The sequence below is a fragment of the Dipodomys merriami genome, unplaced genomic scaffold (genome assembly GCF_024711535.1).
Source record: "Dipodomys merriami isolate MVZ:Mamm:240054 unplaced genomic scaffold, mDipMer1.0.p SCAF_13, whole genome shotgun sequence".
Lineage (NCBI taxonomy): Eukaryota > Metazoa > Chordata > Mammalia > Rodentia > Heteromyidae > Dipodomys > Dipodomys merriami.
The window spans coordinates 1,119,912-1,140,199 of NW_027202604.1; the positions used below are offsets into that span (position 1 = coordinate 1,119,912).

Genomic DNA, 20,288 nt, shown 5'->3' on the forward strand with positions numbered 1-20,288 from the left:
GATTACAGGTCACTGACACCTGGCTCCCAAGTGATTTTTTTAATAAGACAGATTATAGGTTACTCTGTGTGTGTGTGGGGGGTGTGTGGTGGAGGTGGTGTCTGGGTATCTGGGGCTTGAACTGAGGGCTTGGTGCTGTTCTTTAACTTTTTTTGCTCAAAGCTATAGTACTATGTCTCTTGAGCCACAGCTTCACTTCTGACTTTTGTGGTTAATTGGAGATAAGAATGTCATAGACTTTCTTGTCTGGTCTGGCTTTGAACCTTAATCCTCAGATCTCAGCCTCCTGAGTAGCTAGGATGACAGATGTGAGTCACCTGTATTGAGTAACATAAACTTTCTAATGGAACTTTGGTTTCAATTGAATACTAAATATTCTTTTTTAGAACATAAGCTATGTTGGAAAAATATTAATCATTTTTCTATTTTTCCCTCTTTCAGTGGATCTGTACAATAAACAACATATCTAAACAAATATACTTAAGTGAAAATCCAGAGGTAATATTTTTATTTTATGTTTCCTAGATCTAGCAGAGTAATTTTGTGGTTTACATGGCTTTTGTTAAATTGAGCCATTTCTATAGTTCTGTAACCTTTTAATGTGATGCCAAATGGGTAGCTTTAATGTATCCTCTATGTTACAAATATCTGACCTTCCTAGAACAATAAATTTGAGGAGTAATGAAATTAGTGAGTCGAGGGATACTCACTAGATTTTGACAATAGATCTGTATTGGGTACAATGGAGTAGGGAAGAAAATGTGAAAGAAAAATAAGCCATGACTTTCTTCTGAACTCTTTTAAGAGTTGCTATTATGGTGAGACAAAACTAAAAGTTTAAGTAACATTGTATATAAAGCAGGATGTGAGAAATCAAATGGTAATGATTATTACCATTTGAGAATGGTGGACTTAGGCTTTACAGAAAGTTCTGAAATAGGATTTCTTGGAGTTTTGAGGAAGAAAGATAAATGAAAGAACTAGTTGTAGTAATTTAAGAGGTTCTTGGTAGAAACATTACGTCTGTGATGATGTAGTCTGAACTCAGTTTTACAAATTATTCTTTGAGTAGCAAGAATTTCAAACCTGGTGAACTCAACATTGTAGACACTAACTACTTGGGAGTACCAAGGACTCTGAAAGGAATCAATGAGTTCATACTGCAGAATACTTGGGAAAAGGTAACTCTAGATTAGGATGTATCATAACCCTGTCACACTTGATGGGCCTGGCTATACTAGGTGGCTAGTTCCCAGGGCTGGGATGATGTCAGTTGAGGAAGGTAAATCTTAAAATTTGATTGATATGGGGCTGGGAAGGTGACTCAGTGGCAGAGCACTTGCCTTGCATGCATGAGGCCCTGGGTTCGATCCCTCAGCACCACATAAGCAAAAAGAAAAAAGCCGGAAGTGGCACTGTGGCTCAAGTGGTAGAGCACTAGCCTTGAGCTAAAAAGCTGAGGGACAGTGCCCAGGCCCAGAGTTCAGGCCCCACGACTGAACCCAAAAATAAATAAATAAACTAACCTATCATTAAAAAAAAATTTGATTGATATGATGTCAGATGAGAGGGCTACATATAAAATTTGTAGGAGACAAATAAGGTAAAGATGACTTTCAAGTTTTAAACTCAAGTGAAGAGAGGAAAAATTTAGCAAAAGAATTCTATTTTTAACAAAATGGCCTTGAGGTGCCAGTCAGGACACAAGGAGTTGGAGTCAAACAAATTTCATAATTTGTACAGTAATAGCTTTATAACAAACTTAGGAATTTAATCTTAGAAAGTCAGTGCTAACAGTATGTAATTTGATCTGCCAAACTTTTTTTTCTTGTCAGTTTACTTGTGAGCAACCAAAAAAAAAATGAAATTAAATTATTTTATTGCCTAAGTAATACATATAGGGAATACAATGTTTAGATTTGAATAAGACTTGTAGTTCTTTACTACTAGTTAAAAGAGCTGTATTTAAGATTTTAAGATTACCCTTAATTATATTTCTATTAGGATAGCAATTTTGATCAAGTTGTGGCATTTATTTTTGCTGTTATAAGACACAGAAATGTAAAAGTGATATGTGTTGTTTTTTTCCCCCTCTAATTTTTTATTGTGGTAAAAAAAAAATTACAAAGTTTTGCTGGGTGCCAATGGTTTACACTTGTAATCCCAGCTCAGGAGGTTGAGATCTGAGAATTACAGTTTGAAGGTAGCCCGGGCAGGTAAGTCCATGAGTCCATGAGTTAACCGGCAAAAGGTCAGAAGTAGAACTATGGATATATTTTTGCTTACCAGCCTTGAGTAAAAAACTGAGGGACAGCATGCAACCCCTGAGTTCAAGCCTTAGTACTGTCACACACACATACATATACACACACAAAATTACAGTTTACCTTCTTAGCTATTTTTTTGGGGGGGAGGGGGATGCAGTCCTGGGGCTGAGTCAGGATCTGAGTGCTGTTCTTGAGATCATTTGCTCAAGGCTAGTGCTCTTCCACTTGAACCACAGTTCCACTTCCAGGTTTTTGGTGGTTATTTATAAGAGTCTTGTGGGATTTCCTACCCAGGCAGGCTTTCAACCAGGATACTCAGATCTCAGCCTCTTTAGTAGATAGGATTACAGGTATGAGCCACCATTGCCTGGCCTTTCTTAACAATTTTAAGTGGCGTACTAGTGTTAACTATATACACATGGAAACATTTCTAAGTACCATTTTTACAATAAGTCTAAAATATTCCTGTATAGAAAGCTTTAAAAGTATCCATAATTTTGTAAATAAACATTTATGTGTTTCATATTACATAGTTGGAAAGTTAAAATAACAACAAAATTATAAAATAATAATTCTTACATTGTATGACTATTTCCTGCTCTTAACTTTTTTTCAAGAAATGTATTGACTGTCCAAGCTCCCTGACTCTAGCAATACAAAACTTAATCCCAAATTACTGGTAGTTAAAATTTTATAGAAAAACTCCAGCATTTTTCTATTATATATATTTGTAGAAAACAGACTTTTTCACCCTAACTTACAGGAAGCAAAAAGAAATGTTTATAGTATGAAATTGAGTACTTTAATAGTAAGACAAGAGAACCTGGAGCTACACCAGTAGCTTCAGTTTGTATTTGTTTTTTCAAAACATAATTTTATTGCTAATATTAAGTGTTGTACAGAGGGGTTACCATTCAGAAGTTGTCAGTTTTTTATTTCTTATATAATTAATTTTAATCCTTTTCATTAAAAAAAAATCAAAATAGGAAACTGCTGCACGAGTAAATCAGTCAGCTCTGGAAGCTGTCACTCCCTCCCCATCCTTCCAGCAAAGGCATGAGAGCCTACGGCCAGCAGGGTGAGTTTACATGCTGTAAAGTTATTTAAAGAACAACATGGGCTATTTAAAAGTGTTAGGAGCACTTTGATTTTAGCAGTACTTAGTTTAGTATTAAGTAGTTATCTGAACAACATCAAAGCAAAATTTCAAAATAATGAAATTTCAAAATGATACCAGTAAAGTTACAAAATAAATAATTTCAGTTTTTCCTTATATCTCTTGTTCGGTTGAGATGACTTATGTTTTTTTTAAATTTTATTGTGAAGGTGATGTACAGAGGGGTTTCAGTTACAGAAGTAAGGTAGTGAGTATATGTCGAACTTGTTACTCCCTCATTTTTTCCCCACTTTTCCTCCTCCTACCTTCCCCCAGTTGTACAAATATGATTTATATTTTTAATTGGAAAGAAAATTTTTCATTAAATAAAGTTAGGATTGGAATTGTGTTTTTATTGAAATTTACTTTAGTCTCATTGACTGATTTGTATGTTTTTTTTTTTTTTTTCACAGTTTAAGTGTTCAGTTTCAAAAACTAAATCCAATGCCTTCTTGTTTTCCTTTGTTGTATAGACAGTCTCGGCCACCAACAGCTCGGACAAGCAGTTCAGGATCCATAGGATCTGAATCCATGAATTTGGCTGCCTTATCACTAGATTCTCTTGTTGCCCCAGAAACCCCAATACAATTTGACATAATTTCTCCTGTGTGTGAAGATCAGCCTGGCCAAGCAAAAGCTTCTGGCCAGGGAGGCAAGTGAGTGATTTATGGTGACTTTTTGCTGTGGTTTGTAAGATTAAGGATCTATACTTGAGAGGCATCTTTTTCATGTCTTGTATATCAGCTGTGTGGTATAGTTTCTTTAGGTTAATTACCTATTAGTATTTTAATACGGTTTTTCTCAGTCTTTTGCCTCAGAAAAGGACTTAGCATAATATAATTTCAAAAATATTTAATTCTAAATAACTTATCAGATCTGCTTGAGAATTTTGACAGTTGCATAAGAAAGTTGTTAATTTTTTTTTTTTTAAAACAGAGTCTAGGCTTGAACTCAGTGTTTCACACTCTTGTTAAGCTTGCTTACTAAGAGCTGATGCTCTACTTCTTGAGCAAACCCACTAGCTTTGGCTTTCTTGTTAATTGGCGATGGTGTCTCACAAAACTTTTCTACCAAGGCTGGTTCAAACTTCAAGGCTGGTCTAGCCTCTGGAGTAGCTAGGATTATAGGCATGAGTCACCAGAGCCTGGTTCCTTTTTCCCTGTTACTTTATTTTATTTTATTTTTGACATAGAGCTTTGCTGTTATGTATGTAGCCCAAGAAGGCATCAAGATTTCCTGCCTCATCTTGGAGTGTTAGGCTTATAGGCACATGCCACTATATCTGGCTAAGAAAGTTGATATTTTTATCTTCAGGTTTTACACTATTTTAATTTTTTTATTTTTTTTGGTTTAGTTCTGTGGCTTGAATTTGGAGGCCTGGGTGCTTGCTGTTCCTGAGCTTTCCCCCTCCAGACTATTACTCTATCACTTTCACCATACCTCTGCTTCTGTTTTTTTTTTTTTTTTTTCCTAGTTGGAGATAAGAATCTCAGAGCTTTCCTACCTGGGCCAGCTTTGAACCAAGATGCTCAGATCTCAGACTCATGAGTAGCTAGGTGTGAGCCACAGGCACCTGGCTGTTTGATTAATTTTTTTATTTTTTATTTTTTGTTTTTGTTGGTCATGGGGCTTGAACTCTGGGCCTAGGCACTGCCTCTGACCTGTTCAGCTCAAGATGAACACCCTACCACTTAAACAACAGGGTCACTGCCCAGTTTTCTGGTGGTTTATTGGAGATAAGAATCTCATGAGGGTGGGCTGGCTCAGTGGTAGAGCGCTTGCCTTGCATGAATGAGGCCCTGGGTTCGATTCCTCAGCACCACATAAGCAAAAAAGAAAAAAGCTGGAAGTGGCACTGTGGCTCAAGTGATAGAGCGCTAACCTTGAGCTGAAGAGCTGAGGGACAGCGCCCAGGCCGAGTTCAAGCCCCATGACTGGACCCCCCCCTCCAAAAAAAAAAAAAAAAAAAAAAAGAATCTCATGAGGACTTTTCTGCCTGGGCTAGCTTTTAACCATGATCCACAGATCTCAGCCTCCTGAGTAGCTAGGATTACAGGCATGAGCCACTGGTGCCCGGGCTATTAAATTTTTTTGTGCTATAAACTTAATAGAAAATACAAGTTTTTAGGAAGTTACTAAAATATCTTGGATATGAATTATTAATATTTACTTAAAGAGAACTATTCTTGTCAAGGCAGATAAATTTTTCCTTTAATAATAAAGGAAATAGGATTTTTAAGATACACATAGCTATGACTAAGAAACAGTTATTTATGTATGATTTTAGAAATATAACTAGCATTTGCTATAATAGGTTAGGTATAATGTAAAGGGACAAATTTTGTATTAATTTGGTGTCAGTGTGTATGTATGTGTATATTTGTGTACTTGTCCTGGAGCTTGAACTCAGGGCTTGAGCACTATCATTGAGCTCTTTTGCTCAAGGCTAGCGCTTTGCCACTTAAGCTACAGCGCCACTTCTGGCTTTTTCTGCTTATGTGGTGCTGAGGAATTGAACCCAGGGCCTCCTGCATGCAAGGCAAGCATTCTATCACTAAGCCACCTTTCCAGCCCTCAAAATCTTTTCTCAATGTAACATGATTTTTTTGTGCTGGTATTGGGGCTTGAACTCACAGCTTCGGCGCTTTTTTTCAAGGTTAGTGATCTATCAATTGAGCCACGGCTCTACTACGGGCTTTTTGGTGGTTAATTGGAGATAAAAGTTTCATGGGCTTTCCTGCCTGGGTGGCTCTTCTTCCTCCTCTTCTTCCTCTCCTTCTTTTCTTTTTCTTTTTTCTTTTTTTTTTTTTTTGTTGCTCATGGGGCTTGAATTCTGGGCCTGTGTGCTGTCCCTCAGCTCTTCAGCTCAAGGCTGGTGCTTTACCACTTGAACTATAGTGCAATTTCTGGTTTTCTGATGGTTTATTGATGCTAAGAGTCTCACAGATTTTCCTGCCTGAGCTGGCTTTGAACCGCGATCCTCAGATCTCACCCTCCTGTCACCAATACCCAGCTGTCCAGGTCTTCTTAAATGTAGCAAATTAGGTTGAGATAAAGCTCAGTGGTAGAGTATTTGCCTAGCATGTTCAAGGTGCTGATTGAATCCCTCAGTACCTAAATAAATAATACATAAAATAGACTAGATCAACATTAGGCTTGGCATATTAACTCAGTGTATAAGGACAGTGACTTCCTATCATACTAATTTGGTCATCAGTACTGCTTCTTTAAATATTTTTATTGTTATTGCAAAGGTGATTACAGAGGGATTACAGTTATATAAGTCAGGTAATAAGCATTTTTCTTTTTGAGCAGTGCCATCTCTTCTCTTGTTTTCTCCCAGTTTTCCCATCCTGACCCCCTTCCCCTACAAATTGTATAGTTCATTTTCAATATAGTGTCTAATGAGAATTGCTGCTGCATTTGTTTATTCCTTGTTCCACCGTTTCTGAGCTTCATTTTACCCTCCCAAAACAGATAAACTTACATACAAGACAAAAGGTTACAGAAGTCAAAAACAGCAACAAAGGAAAGAGGGAGGGAAAAATGGAAAAGAACAGAAAGCCTCTTGTTTCCATTTCTTGGGATTCATTTTGATAAACATCATTTTTTATGATCATATGCACATAGCTATTGACCCTTAGTCAATAGCCTTTTTTTTTTTTTTTTTGGCCAGTTCTGGGGCTTGCATTCAAGGCCTGGGCATTGTCCTTGAGCTTCTTTTGCTCAAGGCTAGCACTCTACTACTTGAGCCAGTGCCATTTCCAGTTTTTTCTGTTTATTGATGCTGAGGAATAGAACCCAGGGGTTCATGCATGCTAGGCAAGCACTGTACCAATAAGCCATATTCCCAGCCTCCAGAATAGGATATTCTTAAAATAGGACTATTTAAAAGAGCTATTGGGGGCTGAGAATGTGGCTTAATGGTAGAGTACTAGCCTTGAGCAAAAGAAGCTCAGGGACAGTGCCCAGGCCCTGAATGAATATCCTCCTTTGGTCTCACTGTGTAAATATTTAGAATTCCATATAACTTATACTGTCTAAGTGTAGTTTTTTTTTCTTTTACCATCCAGTGTGTTTACCTGTAGATTTATAGGCACATTCTAGTTGCAACAAATGAGGGAAATGTTTCTTTGGGTTTAGCTTACTTCACAATACAATTTTTTTGTCTTTCCATTTCCTTACAAATGGTGCAATATCATTCTTTCTGATGGAAGCATAGAATTCCATTGTGTATATTTACCACATTTTCTTGATTCATTCATTTACTGAGGAGCATCTGGGTTGATCCCTTATTTTGGCTATGGTAAACAATGCTGCAGTGACTATGGTTGTGCTGGTAGCTTTAGTGTGGCCTTGTTTGTGATTTATTGGATAAATGCCCAGGAGTGGAATTGCTGGGTTATAGGGAAGGTCTATGCTTAGTCTCTTGAGGAACCTCCATACTACTTTCCAACCCTCAAAGAAACAACAACCCAGTTAACAAATGGTCTGAATACTTAAGAATCCTCAGAAAAGGGGCTGGGAAGGTAGCTCAGTGGTAGAGTGCTTGCCTTGCATGCCTGAGGCCCTGGGTTCGATTCCCCAGCACCACATAAGCAAAAAGAAAAAAGCCAGAAGTGGCACTATGGCTCAAGTGGTAGAGCGCTAGCCTTGAGCTGAAGAGCTGAGGGACAGCGCCCAGGCCCAGAGTTCAGGCCCCATGACTGGACCCCCCCAAAAAAAAAGAATCCTCAGAAAAAGAAGTACTTCTTCTGTGTGTATTTCTTCAACACCTTTGGCTATAAAAGAAATGCAAATCAAAACAACATTGAGATTCCACTTTACCCCAGTTACAATGGCCATTATCAAAAGAACTAACAATAACTGCTGCTGGTGGGGATGTGGCCAAAAGGGAACACTACTATACTGTTGGTGGAAATGCAAACTTGGTCAACTATTCTGGAAAGCGGTATGGAGATTCCTCAAAAGACTAAACATAGAGCTGCCCTATAACCCAGTATTGTTTCTTAACAGGATAAGATATTTTATGGCTTTTGGAATGAATTTATGAAGTTTGTAACTCAGTTTTAAACTCTGTTTTCAATCATTAGATCCATTGTGGCTCATGGAACTGATAATTTGTGTTATTTTTTTCTAAAAATTTTCAGGCGTACAAATCCATTTGGTGAATCTGGAGGAAATACAAAATCTGAAACAGAAGGTATAACAAATGTATATTGTTAAATTTTAGAGCTACTCAGGAAACCACAAGATTTGTATTTACTCTGCTGCTATGCTCAGGTTTTCAGTTTTGCAATTTTTTTTTTTTTTTGCAGTTTTTTTAGAGCCATACTCTCAACCTTTTTTTGTTGTTGTTGTTGGTCATGGGTCTTGAACTCTGGGCCTGGGCACTGTCCCTCAGCTCTTCTGCTCAAGGCTAGCACTCTGCCACTTGAGCCATAGTGCCACTTCTGGATTTCTGGTAGTTTTTTGGAGGTAAGAGTGTCATAGACTTCCCTTTCTTCCCAGGCTGGCTTAACTGTGATCCTCAGATCTCAGCTTCCTTAGTAGCTAGGATTACAAGTGTGAGCCACTGGTGCCCGGCTCCTAACCCTTTTTTTTTTTTTTTTTTTAATACATTTTTATTGTGAAAATACTTTTCAGAGGGCTTACAATTACGTGGGTAAGATAATGAGCACATTTCTTATCAAGCATTGTAGCCTTCTGCTTTGTTTCCCCTTCCCGTCCCTTCATATCCTCCCCCCGCCCCCCCTCCCCCCCCACCAAAGTTGTAAAGTTCGGTTTTCGACATAACGCCTTGTACATCTCATTGTTGCAATCAATGGGTCCTCCTGTATCCCTGTTTTTACAATTTGTTTTTTCCCTTCCCCTCCACATATACCAACATCATATATAGTGAAAGCAGGGGTTGTACCATGGGGGAGGGACATACAAGGCAACAAAGACATAATCTTATAAATATCTAACCCTTTTTTTGCTTGTTACTTTCTGGGATAAGGTCTTATATTTTACCCAGGGCCAGTATTGCACCTTGAATAATCCTCCTGTGTGACTGGCATTGCAGGTGTATATCACCATGCCCTGCTTATTTGTTGAGGTAGGGTCTCAGAAACTTTTTGCCAAGGATGACCTTACATGATGATTTTTTTTTCCAATCTCTGCCTTCCTCATAACTAGGATTACAGGCATGCTGCATTACATTGCATGCTACATTACAGCTGCATGCTCAAGTTCCACCCCTCCCACCCCCCAGTTTGAACTCAGGGCCTTGCACTTGAGTGGTGTTCTACCACTTGAGCTATGCCTCCAGCCTGGCTTTTTGCTGGTTATTTTGGAAATGTTATTCATAGTCAAATTATTAAAACTTTTCTGCTTCAATTTGCCTGGAGAATAATACTCTTTGTTTTTTGTAGTTGGGTGTTTTTGTTTTGTTTTTGTGCCTATATTGAGCTTGAACTTAGGGCCAGGGTGCTTTCTCTTTAGCTTTTTTGCTCAAAGCTGGTTCTCTGCCACTTGAGCCATACCTTTTACTTCTGGCTTTTTATTGGTTAATTAGAGATAAGAATCTCATGGATTTATCTGCTGAAGCTAGCTTTGAATCACAATCCTCAGTTGTTGGTCTCCTGTGTAACTAGGATTATACACGTGAGACACTGGCACCCAGCTTAGTTAAAAGTAATTCCAAACTTTAAAAAAATGCCACAATAGTACAAGGAATTTTTTCTGGCTTTGAACCGTGATCCTCAGATCTCAGGAGAGTAGCTAGGATAACAGGTGTGAGCCACCGGTGCCTGGCTAAATACTTCTTTTTATGTGGGTTTTCAGTAGAATATCTAAAAGGAGGCAGTATATTCCTATGAAAAAATGGTGGAGTTTAAAAATACATACTGTGTTTTGTTCTGTTATAGATTCTATTCTTCATCAGTTATTTATTGTTCGGTTCCTTGGTTCTATGGAGGTGAAATCAGATGATCATCCAGATGTTGTTTATGAAACGATGCGCCAGATCTTAGCTGCTCGGGCCATTCATAACATTTTCCGTATGACAGAATCACATTTATTAGTCACTTGTGACTGTTTAAAGTAAGTAATAACTCATCTCATCAGAAACTTGTAGAAAAACGTTTACATGGTTTCAGCCTATTTCTAATTATTATTGTAGGTTAATTGATCCACAGACACAAGTTACAAGACTCACGGTGAGTGTTGCATGATGGAGAATTTCAGTTTCCTTTTTGTATCAATACATCTTTTAACTAGAATAATAATCCTGATCCTGTATATTCACATGATAGTATCAGTATGCTTGGTCTATTAAGTCTATGGCTATTTTCAAAAAAGTTAATTGGGCACTGGTGGCTCACACCTGTAATCGTACTTACTACAATATTCAAGTTATAGAAAAATTAAGGCCTCAAATTCAAATAGAAATAATTAATAACTAATGCCTCAATCTGAGTAAAAAGAATTTTTTATACTATTGAAGCATTTTTTTGTTCGAAATTACTTAAAAAAATACCAGTTGAGCTGAATGTTCTGGGTAACTTAACAGTCTACTACAATCTACTATAATATTTAATACTCATCCATTAGCTCAAGATCATTTGTCATAAACCTTAGATATAGAATTAAAAAGTGAGTATGGTTTTTATTTTACTATTATGCATTTTTGCACTAAAGTGTAGTTTTACTTACAGTGATTAATAATTACATTAATATATAACATTTTTAAATAAAATGCTACTGAATTTGATTTTTCTAAATGTGTTAATGTGTTAATGACTAATAAAGTTAAACATTTGATAGCCTCTTACGCTCCTTGGTAATCCAAACCAAATATTACATTATTTGTTTTTGTAGTCTTAAAAAAAATTGGCTTTAGCCAGGTGCTGGTAAGTTTACACCTGTAATCCTAGCTACTTAGGAAGGTGAGATCTGAGGATCATGATTCAAAGCCAGAGTGGGAGGAAGGTTCATGAGACTCTTTTTTTTTGTCGATTGTGGGCCTTGAACTCTGGGCCTGAGTGCTGTCCCTCAGCTCTTCAGCTCAAGGCTTGAGCTCTACCACTTGAGCTACAGTGCTGCTTCTGGTTTTCTGGTGGTTCATTGGAGATAAGAGTTTCACGGACTTTCCTGCCCGGGCTGGCTTTAAACTGCGATTCTCAGCCTCCTGAGTAGCTAGGATTACAGGCGGGAGGCGCCCGGCTCATGAGACTCTTTTTTTTTTTTTTTTTTTGGTCGGTTGTGGGGACTCTGGGCTTGGGCACTGTCCCTCAGCTCTCGAACGCTCTACCACTTGAACTTGAGCTACAGCGCCACTTCCAGTTTTCTGGTGGTTTATTGGAGATAGGAGTCTTACGGTCTTTCCTGCCTTTCCTGCCGGGCTGGCTTTGAACCAAGATCCTCAGATCTCAGCCTCCTGAGTAGATAGGATTACAGGCATGAGCCACCGTCGCCCAGCTTATGAGACTATCTCCACTCAGCCACCAAAAAGCTAGAAGTGGAGTTGTGGCTCAAATGGTAGAATACTAACCTTGAGCAAAAAACCTTAGGACAGTGACCAGATCCTGATTCAAGCCCCTGCACCAGCACACACACACACACAAATTGACTTTAAAATTCTGTTTGCGATACTTTTAGAATTTAGCATATGTCATATAATAGTGCTACTGTACTAATTTGGAATATCTTGTTTTGACCTTATAATATTCTTTGTGGCAGTTTCCATTGCCCTACGTGGTTTTGTATGCTACACACCAGGAAAATAAGCGGCTTTTTGGATTTGTCCTTCGGACATCAGGAGGGAGGAGTGAAAGTAATCTGTCCTCAGTCTGCTATATATTTGAATCAAACAACGAGGGAGAAAAGGTATCTCATTTTTCAAAATGTTCTGATTGTTGTAGTCACAGATTTTACTAATATTTCTAGAAAAAGTCTCTGCTAGTCCCATTGAACTGCTTGGCCAAAGCATGTTTCTGTGAAGAGAAGTAAGAATAATTTATCCTGGGAATAAAATATATCCCCATAATCAGTTATTTTCAGGTGTCATTAGCTTACAGCATCAGCAGCAGCAATTTCTTTCACTCTTGGCAGGTCTTACTATCTATCTTAGTAGTGACTATGATACAATGAGAAATAGGGCATATAAAGGAGAGAGTAGTAGACGACAGACTCCAAAGAAAATACACAGAGGCTTGGTTTCTGGGATTGGAGCATCCCCAAGTTAGCTTTTTATTTGAAGCAGCGTATTATGTTCAGTTATGAACATAACTGGATACTTGAAGTTTTTTTTTTGGATGTAGTTTTTCATACTGTTTTCCTTCCGTAGATTTGTGATGCTGTTGGACTGGCAAAACAGATAGCTTTGCATGCTGAACTGGTAAGAATACAAGAGATACTTAAAACTTCTAAGAATGTTAGCTAAAATAGTATAAACTCATATTAGCAAGTAAATAAAATTACTTTTCTAAGCAAGGTTAATCATATATGATTAAATAGATGCTATTAACAATATGGCATTTAGAATCAATAGCTGCTCCCTTCATTCTTTGCAAGCTTTACTATTTCAGAGGTGAATTTGAGATAGTGAGAAGAGGGCACATGGAGGAATTATACATCAGGAAGAGGACACATGAAGCCCACTAGTGCAGGTTCACAGACTCAGAAGTAAATACACGGAGGCTTGGTTTCTAGGATTGGAGCATTTTTTAATCAGCTTTTATTCATTCATTTAACTTTTTGTGCCGATTCTGGGGCTTTTAAATTCAGGGCCTGAGTGCTGTTCTCTAGTTCTCCCCCAACCCCTCAAGGCTAGCGCTCTTGAGCCACAGTTTTACTTCTGGCCTTTTTAGTAGTATCTGGAGATAAGTATCTCATGGGCTTCTCTGCCCAGGCTGGCTTTGAACCACAATCTTCAGATCTTATCTTCCTGAGTAGCTAGAATTACAGGTTAGTTATATCAGCCTTTGGGTACTTGGAATGTCTACCACAGAATGAAAATTATTGGTGAACCTTTTAATGTGTAAGTGTCAAAAATTGAAAGGTTACAATTAATTAAAAATTTAAAAATTTTAACTAAAAATGTAAAGTTCTTTTATATGAATTCATTAGTGTTATTATTTAGGATCGGAGGGCATCAGAAAAACAAAAAGAAATAGAGAGAGTAAAAGAGAAGCAACAGAAAGAACTCAGTAAACAAAAACAGATTGAAAAGGTATGTATACCTTAATATCTGGATCTTCTCTGTTTGTGGTATTTGACAGGATTTCACTGTGTCTTTCAGATTTGAGTTCCAAATGAAGGTGTTCTTTCTGCATTCTTAGCCTCTTCATAACCAACTGATTTGTAGCATAGCAAACCTGAATTATATGGCAGGTGTATTGACACAGTGTGACTTCCTGTTAAGCAAATATACTAGAACTTTTCTGTAGAAGGTTGTACTTGCCAAAGTAGTTCTTTTGAGAGACTCTGTAGACTTAATTGCTAATGCCAAAAGCCATATTGATGTCTAAAGGGAAAATAATTTATAAGTATATTTAATTTGTAAATTTCCTGAGTGTAAAGTACTGTATATATGTGTATACATGTATGGAGATCAGAACTACAAAAGGAAGCAATTATTTATTTTTTTTGGCCAGTCGTGAGGCTTGATCTCTGAGCCTGGGCACTGTCCCTGAGCTCTTCAGCTCAAACTAAGCATTCTACTGCTTGAGCCACAGCACCACTTCCGATTTTCTAGTAGTTTATTGGAGATAAGAGTCTCACTGACTTTCCTGACCAGGCTGGCTTTTTGAACCATGATCCTCAGATTTCAGCCTCCTGAGTAGCTAGGATTATAAGCGTGAGCCACCAGCTGCACAATTTTCAGAGCCAAATGTTGATTAGGTGATCCCTGAGATTATGAGAGGCAATATTGACAGTATGAATAGAAAAGAGGAGACAGCTATGGTATATCTTTAAGAATTGGCATTGGGTTGGATATATATACAAAGAAAGGGAAATGGCAAAGATGACACTGAAGTCAGGCTTCTTTTATAGGCTTGACTTGAGAAAAAAGGTGACATCTGATGTAGCAAAGTGAATTGGAGAAGGATAGGAAAGAGTATCTGGAGGTCATTACAAAGCTTTCACTTATAGGGAGAGAAAAGGACAGCCTGGGGAAAAAAGAAAAAGGTTTTAGTCTGAATGTTCTAAGACTTTTAGAATGATACCCAAATTCATCAAAATTGGTTTGGTTCAAGTTGCCAGAATTATGCACACATATTTATGATTAAAGTTGCTCTCAAGTATGGATTTTAGCTGCATAATTTTCTGTTTGGCTGCAGACAGTGAACAGTTTCTTTTCTGTCATTAGGACTTGGAAGAACAAAGTCGGTTGATAGCTGCTTCAAGTAGACCAAATCAAGCCAATACTGAAGGACAATTTATTGTCCTTAGCAGTAGCCAGTCAGAAGAGAGTGATTTGGGAGAAGAAGGAAAGAAGAAAGAGTCAGAAGCGTAAACCTGTTCTTGCTTTTTGATTCACCACCAAATTCGACAATTTTGGTGGTGAAATTGCATGAGGTAACAACTGTGTTGATATTTCAAGGAGACTAAGCTTTATATTTGCTTGTTTTAGCTTTGTTTTAAAAACATTGAACTTGATAACTTAGGTTTACATTGTTTTGTCTGCAGAAATACACTGTGCATTAACATTAAATTCAACATGTCTACAGAAAACATGCTTTTATCCCTGAGGTAGATTGCTGAGGAATTACACTTAGGCATTTTTTCTTTTAAATTGTGAGTATTTTATCTTGCATTTGAATGGATTGTATCAGGTTCAGATATTTATGGCTATTTTCTCCCTGTTTTCCTTTCATTAGTGAGAAAGTGTTTAACTCAATAAGTTTAAAACATTTTCATAAAAAATTATATAAATTTGCAGATATTTTAACTACATTAAATATGAAGGAGAATTTGTATAAAATCATTAGAACAGAGGTTTTAGTAAGTTTTAAATCTTAGTACATTTTCAGTTAAGACAGGTGGTACTATTGATTTCGGAGTACCTTCTTGGATTTACACCCATTTTTCTAATGAACTACATGAGAGCCTTCAGGAAAAAAGCCCTTGGCATTTTGTTACCATATTCTTAGTTCTTAGGTTGGGACTTCAGTTATTGCTGCAGTGCAGTAATGGCTTGAAAAGATTTCAGAATTCACTAAAGATTTTTGGGTTGTTATTCAAATACAGTTCAGATTAGGATTGACATGTAAAGATACCATTACAGAATGAGACTTTGTATTTTTTGCATTGTGTAAAATTTTACTGATAATCACGTGACATTTCAAATGAAGTTCATTTAACATGTTTGCTGCTTAAAGGTAAAAATTTGCAGTTTAGTGTAGAAAATGTAATCCTTTAAATCTCAAATTGATATTCCAGTATTTTCATAATATCGTTTTAATAATGTATCGAATCACCACTTTATATCTACAAGGCAGATGACTAATTTATGAGCATAGAATAATTTGCACTAATTATTGTAAATGTAATTTTCAAAGGAGTAAGAAGGTCTAATTCCATGAAAGAGTAAAATGAAATTGAATGCCTGATACATTATAGGATAGGTTGAGCAAGAAATGATATTAGCCTGTGCCAAGGTTAAAATGTCATTTCTCTACTGCCTATCTTGTTTGTAAAAGCTTGATTCATTATTTTTTACTCAGATTTTAAATGTTGCTGATAGAAATTATGTTTATGTGTTCTACATAAAAGTATATGAGAAAAAGAGAGCACATGTGTGTATATGTATATATACTCACATTAAATATTTTGAGCAAAATATTTTAAATAGCCATGAGGCTAATAACTGACTAACTTTACAAGGGATATGAAGTTTTTTCTTCATAGTTGTGAGTTAGAAACATCATCTATTTTAGTTCTCAAAATATATCTTTGTTGTTTAACATTGTGTATATATTGTTTTCTGTAGGAGAGGGATAATTATATATAGGATCTTGTATTATTTTTATCCATGTGTCAGATGGGGTAATGATTACTAAATATTTTTGAAGCCTTATGTTAACAGATAGCAAACAAGTAGAAATTTAGAAAATACTTTCTAATTAAAAGCATATTTTGTGCTTACCGAAATGGAATGTTTTTGCAGTAGTCTATTTAATATTTCCTTTTATTGAAGTTGACATTTGTCAACTTAGACATTAGAGGCTTGCTTTCTTTCTTTTTTTTTTTTTTTGGGTCCGGTCATGGGGCCTGAACTCTGGGCCTGGGTGCTGTCCCTCAGCTCTTCAGCTCAAGGCTAGTGCTCTACCACTTGAGCCACAGTGCTACTTCTGGCTTTTTCTCTTTTTTTTTTGCTCATGTGGTGCTGGGGAATCAAACCCAGGGCCTCAGGCATGCAAGGCAAGTGCTCTACCACTGAGCTACCTTCCCAGCCCCACATTAGAGGCTTTCTGTTTCCGTAGGTCTTGTCTTTATATATCATCTCATTTAGTTCAAATGAAATCTATTGGCCTGCAAGGACAGTGATTATCATTAGGAAGGAGTTTTATTTGGCTGGTGCTTTATAAGTGTCATTGTGTAGGCTAGGGTCAAGGGAGACAGGAATGCTGTACAGACTTGTTCTTTTAAGTCATATTGCATAAGAATTTCCAAACAATATACTTACATCTATAGGTTAGATCAAAATGTATTCTGATGTCAGATAGACATCATAAATGGAGTTAACAATTTTAGCTGACTGACTTCTATTACAGTTAAACTGTATGAACTACTACATTTCTTCAGACATAACAGTATCAACTTTAATAAGATTTCCCTTTTCCTTAAAGAAGGCTGCAAGTCAGAGAGTTTTTCCTTAAATATTAAATTGACCTTTTTCTGTTACACCTTCCTCTGAAATCCTAGCTCTGACAGGAATGCTTTGATGGTAATTGGATTCGATTTGAGACTATCTTTTCCTTGACTCAGATTTTTGAAATTAACAAAACTTTTTTCTTTTTCGTTTTTGTTTTCTTTTTTTTGCCAGTCCTGGGGCTTGAACTCAGGGCCTGGGCGTTGACCTTGAGCCTCTTTGTGCCCAAGGCTATTCTACCAGTTGAGCCACAGTGCCACTTTCTGCTTTTACTGAGTAGTTTATTGGAGATGAGAATTTCACAGGCACTGCTCAGGCTGGCTTCAAACCATGATGTTCAGGTCCCAGTCTCCTGAGTAGCTAGGATTATAGGCATGAACTACCAGTGCTTGGCCCAAAACTTTTTCTTAAAGGAAAGAAATTAAGACTGCTTAATTTATGCATTCTGCTACCTATGTGTTCACTAATGAAAGTACTTTAAGTATGGCAATTAAGTTAGTAGATAGGAAATAATTTATTCCTGCATTTTTTTTAGAATTTTGAAAACTTGGTAACCAGGGGCTGAATCTTTTACTTTGAATGGAGTCCCTAAAGTTCAATTTTGCCAAGTTTTTTGTTTATTTGTTCCAGTACTGGGGCTTGAACTCAGGGCCTGGGCATTGTCCCTTAGCTTTTTTTGCTCAAGACTAGTTAGTGCTCTACTACTCAAGCCACAGTGCTACTTCCGGGTTTTTGCTGGTTAATTGGAGATAAGAGTTTTAGAGTTTTTTACTGGGGCTGGCTTTGAATCATGAACCTCAAATCTCAGATTCTTGAGCCACTGGTTTCTGGCTTGCCAAATGCTTAGTAATTATTTCATGTTTAATGTTAAAGGAACTCTCAGACTCTGCAAATTGAGGGGCGATAAAGTTGTTTCTCTTATTCTTGGGGAAAGGAAAATAGGATGTGTAGTAAAATCATCTGACTGCTTTTACTGCCATCTCAGTTAAATGAAAAAACAATCTTGATTTTTGGTAACAATCTCCTAGTATTCAAATTATGTTAAATATTTAAACATTTAAACAATTATAGTAAGAATGTCTTTCATTTCTTTCAGCAAGTTTGCAAGATTGATTGGTTATTTTATGAGATTTTTGTTTTATATTAATACAAAGATTTGAAACTCGAACCCTGCCATTTTAAGCAGTTTCTTGTGACAATACTCCTCAGTAATTTGCTTTAGTTAACATGAGAGCTGAAGATTAAATTGCCACTAATGTGTAAAATTGCTTTTTATATTTGGTGACTTTGTAATGTAAGTGAATTGGTTAATTTTGCTGACATTAATCATGTAATGCACAATTACAAATCATGCAATATTTCTGTTAGAATTGGATTTGAAGAATTCATCTTTATGTGATCATGATGTACATGTAGGGCAGCACATTTATATTTTCATTTTGTCAAAGTAGATATTTGCTGACAAGGCTTCAAGAAATATTCTGTTAGAAGATTTTTAAAATGTATAATAAAGTATCATTTTTGTACACTTTCTGTATGAAATTTTTGATATGTACTTCAAACTTTATTTCTTCAAGTAATTTCAAATGATGTTTTTAATTTGTTATAACACTATAATTACACATTTTGACCCATTACAATTCCATAACAGCTAATGTGGAAAAAGGTCATTTATTCAGAAAAAGAAGCTAATTTATCACTAGTGACTATTTTTTCTTATTATAGTAAAGGAAAGAAATTTCAGTAATTACCCCAAAGTACCAAGAGTACAAATAAATCCTACTTGAAGCAATTCCTTATAATTTAAAGGGGCATGTCATTGTGTACTGCAGCTTAAGTAACTTATACTGAGAGTTTTGTGTTCTAATTTATTTTGAACTTAACAACATGTATATACACAAGAAATCAAGCAAGTGGATGAACTTAACTTTAGAATTCTGTAATTTATCTAAGTGCATGTTATCCTAAATATATTTGTATATGGACATACATATAATCTACCACTTACTTATATGCACATCATTTGATTAAAAAATAAAAACTTCATGTTAAGCTAGTATTGAAATTATTTTAATGAACAAAACTATAAAAAAATCATCTTTGTAAGTCTGCTTACTGAAGTAAGCACTACTCTCCACTAATCTTCATATCAGAAATCATATAGCTTCCATTGCATTAAAATGGTTCCACTATTAGGCTCACTGAAAAATGCTGTTGCTTGTAGAAAACTGACTCCCCATGATATATATCCTTCTTGAAGTTTACTTTAATGATTTTATAAGGAATGAACCCAAAAGTTTTGCACCAATGTATGATGCCCTGATGGACCACCAGCTTCAAAGCTTCTTGTAGGGTGCTGAGCCCTCAGCTGAGCCTCTGTCACCTGCTTGGTGCTCCATCCTTTGTTGCTATTATTTGTTTTCCATCCAGGTTCTTGTTTCAGATACCTAATAAACCAGCAGTCCCTAACACAAGCCATCTGAAGAATTGGGAGGTCACTCTATATAGGAGTGACCAAGATAGATCTGATGGTTCCTTAAATTGTTATAAACTGAAAACAGAATCCAACATTCTATGTACTCTAGGTTACGAGAGAGTTTGGAGAGTCCAGTTCATCCTGGATTCAGGGACATGTGAGCTAAGTTCTTCTTGCGCAGCCAGAAGAGCCACACTTACAGGTGAGAGCTACAGAAGGAAAGCTGCCTCAATCACTCCCAAACCTGAAAATTGATCAAAATAATTCTTTTCAGCCTTCCCACCAGAAAAATAAATGTAACCAATTGTGAGAAATACTCAGTTCAGCCTGATGATACATGCCATTAAGAAAGCTATCAGAGGGCTGGGAAGGTGGCTCAGTGGTAGAGTGCTTGCCTTGCATGCCTGAGGCCCTGGGTTCGATTCCCCAGCACCACATAAGCAAAAAGAAAAAAGCCGGAAGTTTCGCTGTGGCTCAAGTGGTAGAGCGCTAGCCTTGAGCTGAAGAGCTGAGGGACAGCGCCCAAGC

At 36.8% G+C, this 20,288-nt stretch overlaps 1 protein-coding gene across 2 annotated transcripts in view; it reads left to right on the forward strand.

Annotated features, from left to right (window-relative positions):
* The window catches only part of Appl1 (adaptor protein, phosphotyrosine interacting with PH domain and leucine zipper 1), a 54,646-nt gene extending 34,634 nt beyond the window's left edge, over positions 1 to 20,012 (forward strand). Inside the window, exons 13-23 of one of the 2 annotated variants that reach the window (XR_011371141.1) lie at positions 442 to 498; positions 3,254 to 3,345; positions 3,897 to 4,079; positions 8,574 to 8,626; positions 10,335 to 10,509; positions 10,589 to 10,625; positions 12,148 to 12,294; positions 12,755 to 12,805; positions 13,550 to 13,639; positions 14,780 to 14,988; positions 19,870 to 20,012. Coding sequence is in view for 1 of the 2 variants with exons in the window: in XM_070018478.1 (XP_069874579.1) it covers positions 442 to 498; positions 3,254 to 3,345; positions 3,897 to 4,079; positions 8,574 to 8,626; positions 10,335 to 10,509; positions 10,589 to 10,625; positions 12,148 to 12,294; positions 12,755 to 12,805; positions 13,550 to 13,639; positions 14,780 to 14,926 (1,032 nt within the window). In the remaining variant the exon portion in view is untranslated. Of the gene's footprint in view, positions 1 to 441; positions 499 to 3,253; positions 3,346 to 3,896; positions 4,080 to 8,573; positions 8,627 to 10,334; positions 10,510 to 10,588; positions 10,626 to 12,147; positions 12,295 to 12,754; positions 12,806 to 13,549; positions 13,640 to 14,779; positions 19,311 to 19,869 lie in introns of those variants that run through there. The other variant, XM_070018478.1, reaches the window with a different exon arrangement.
* Positions 20,013 to 20,288: the final 276 nt, after the last annotated feature.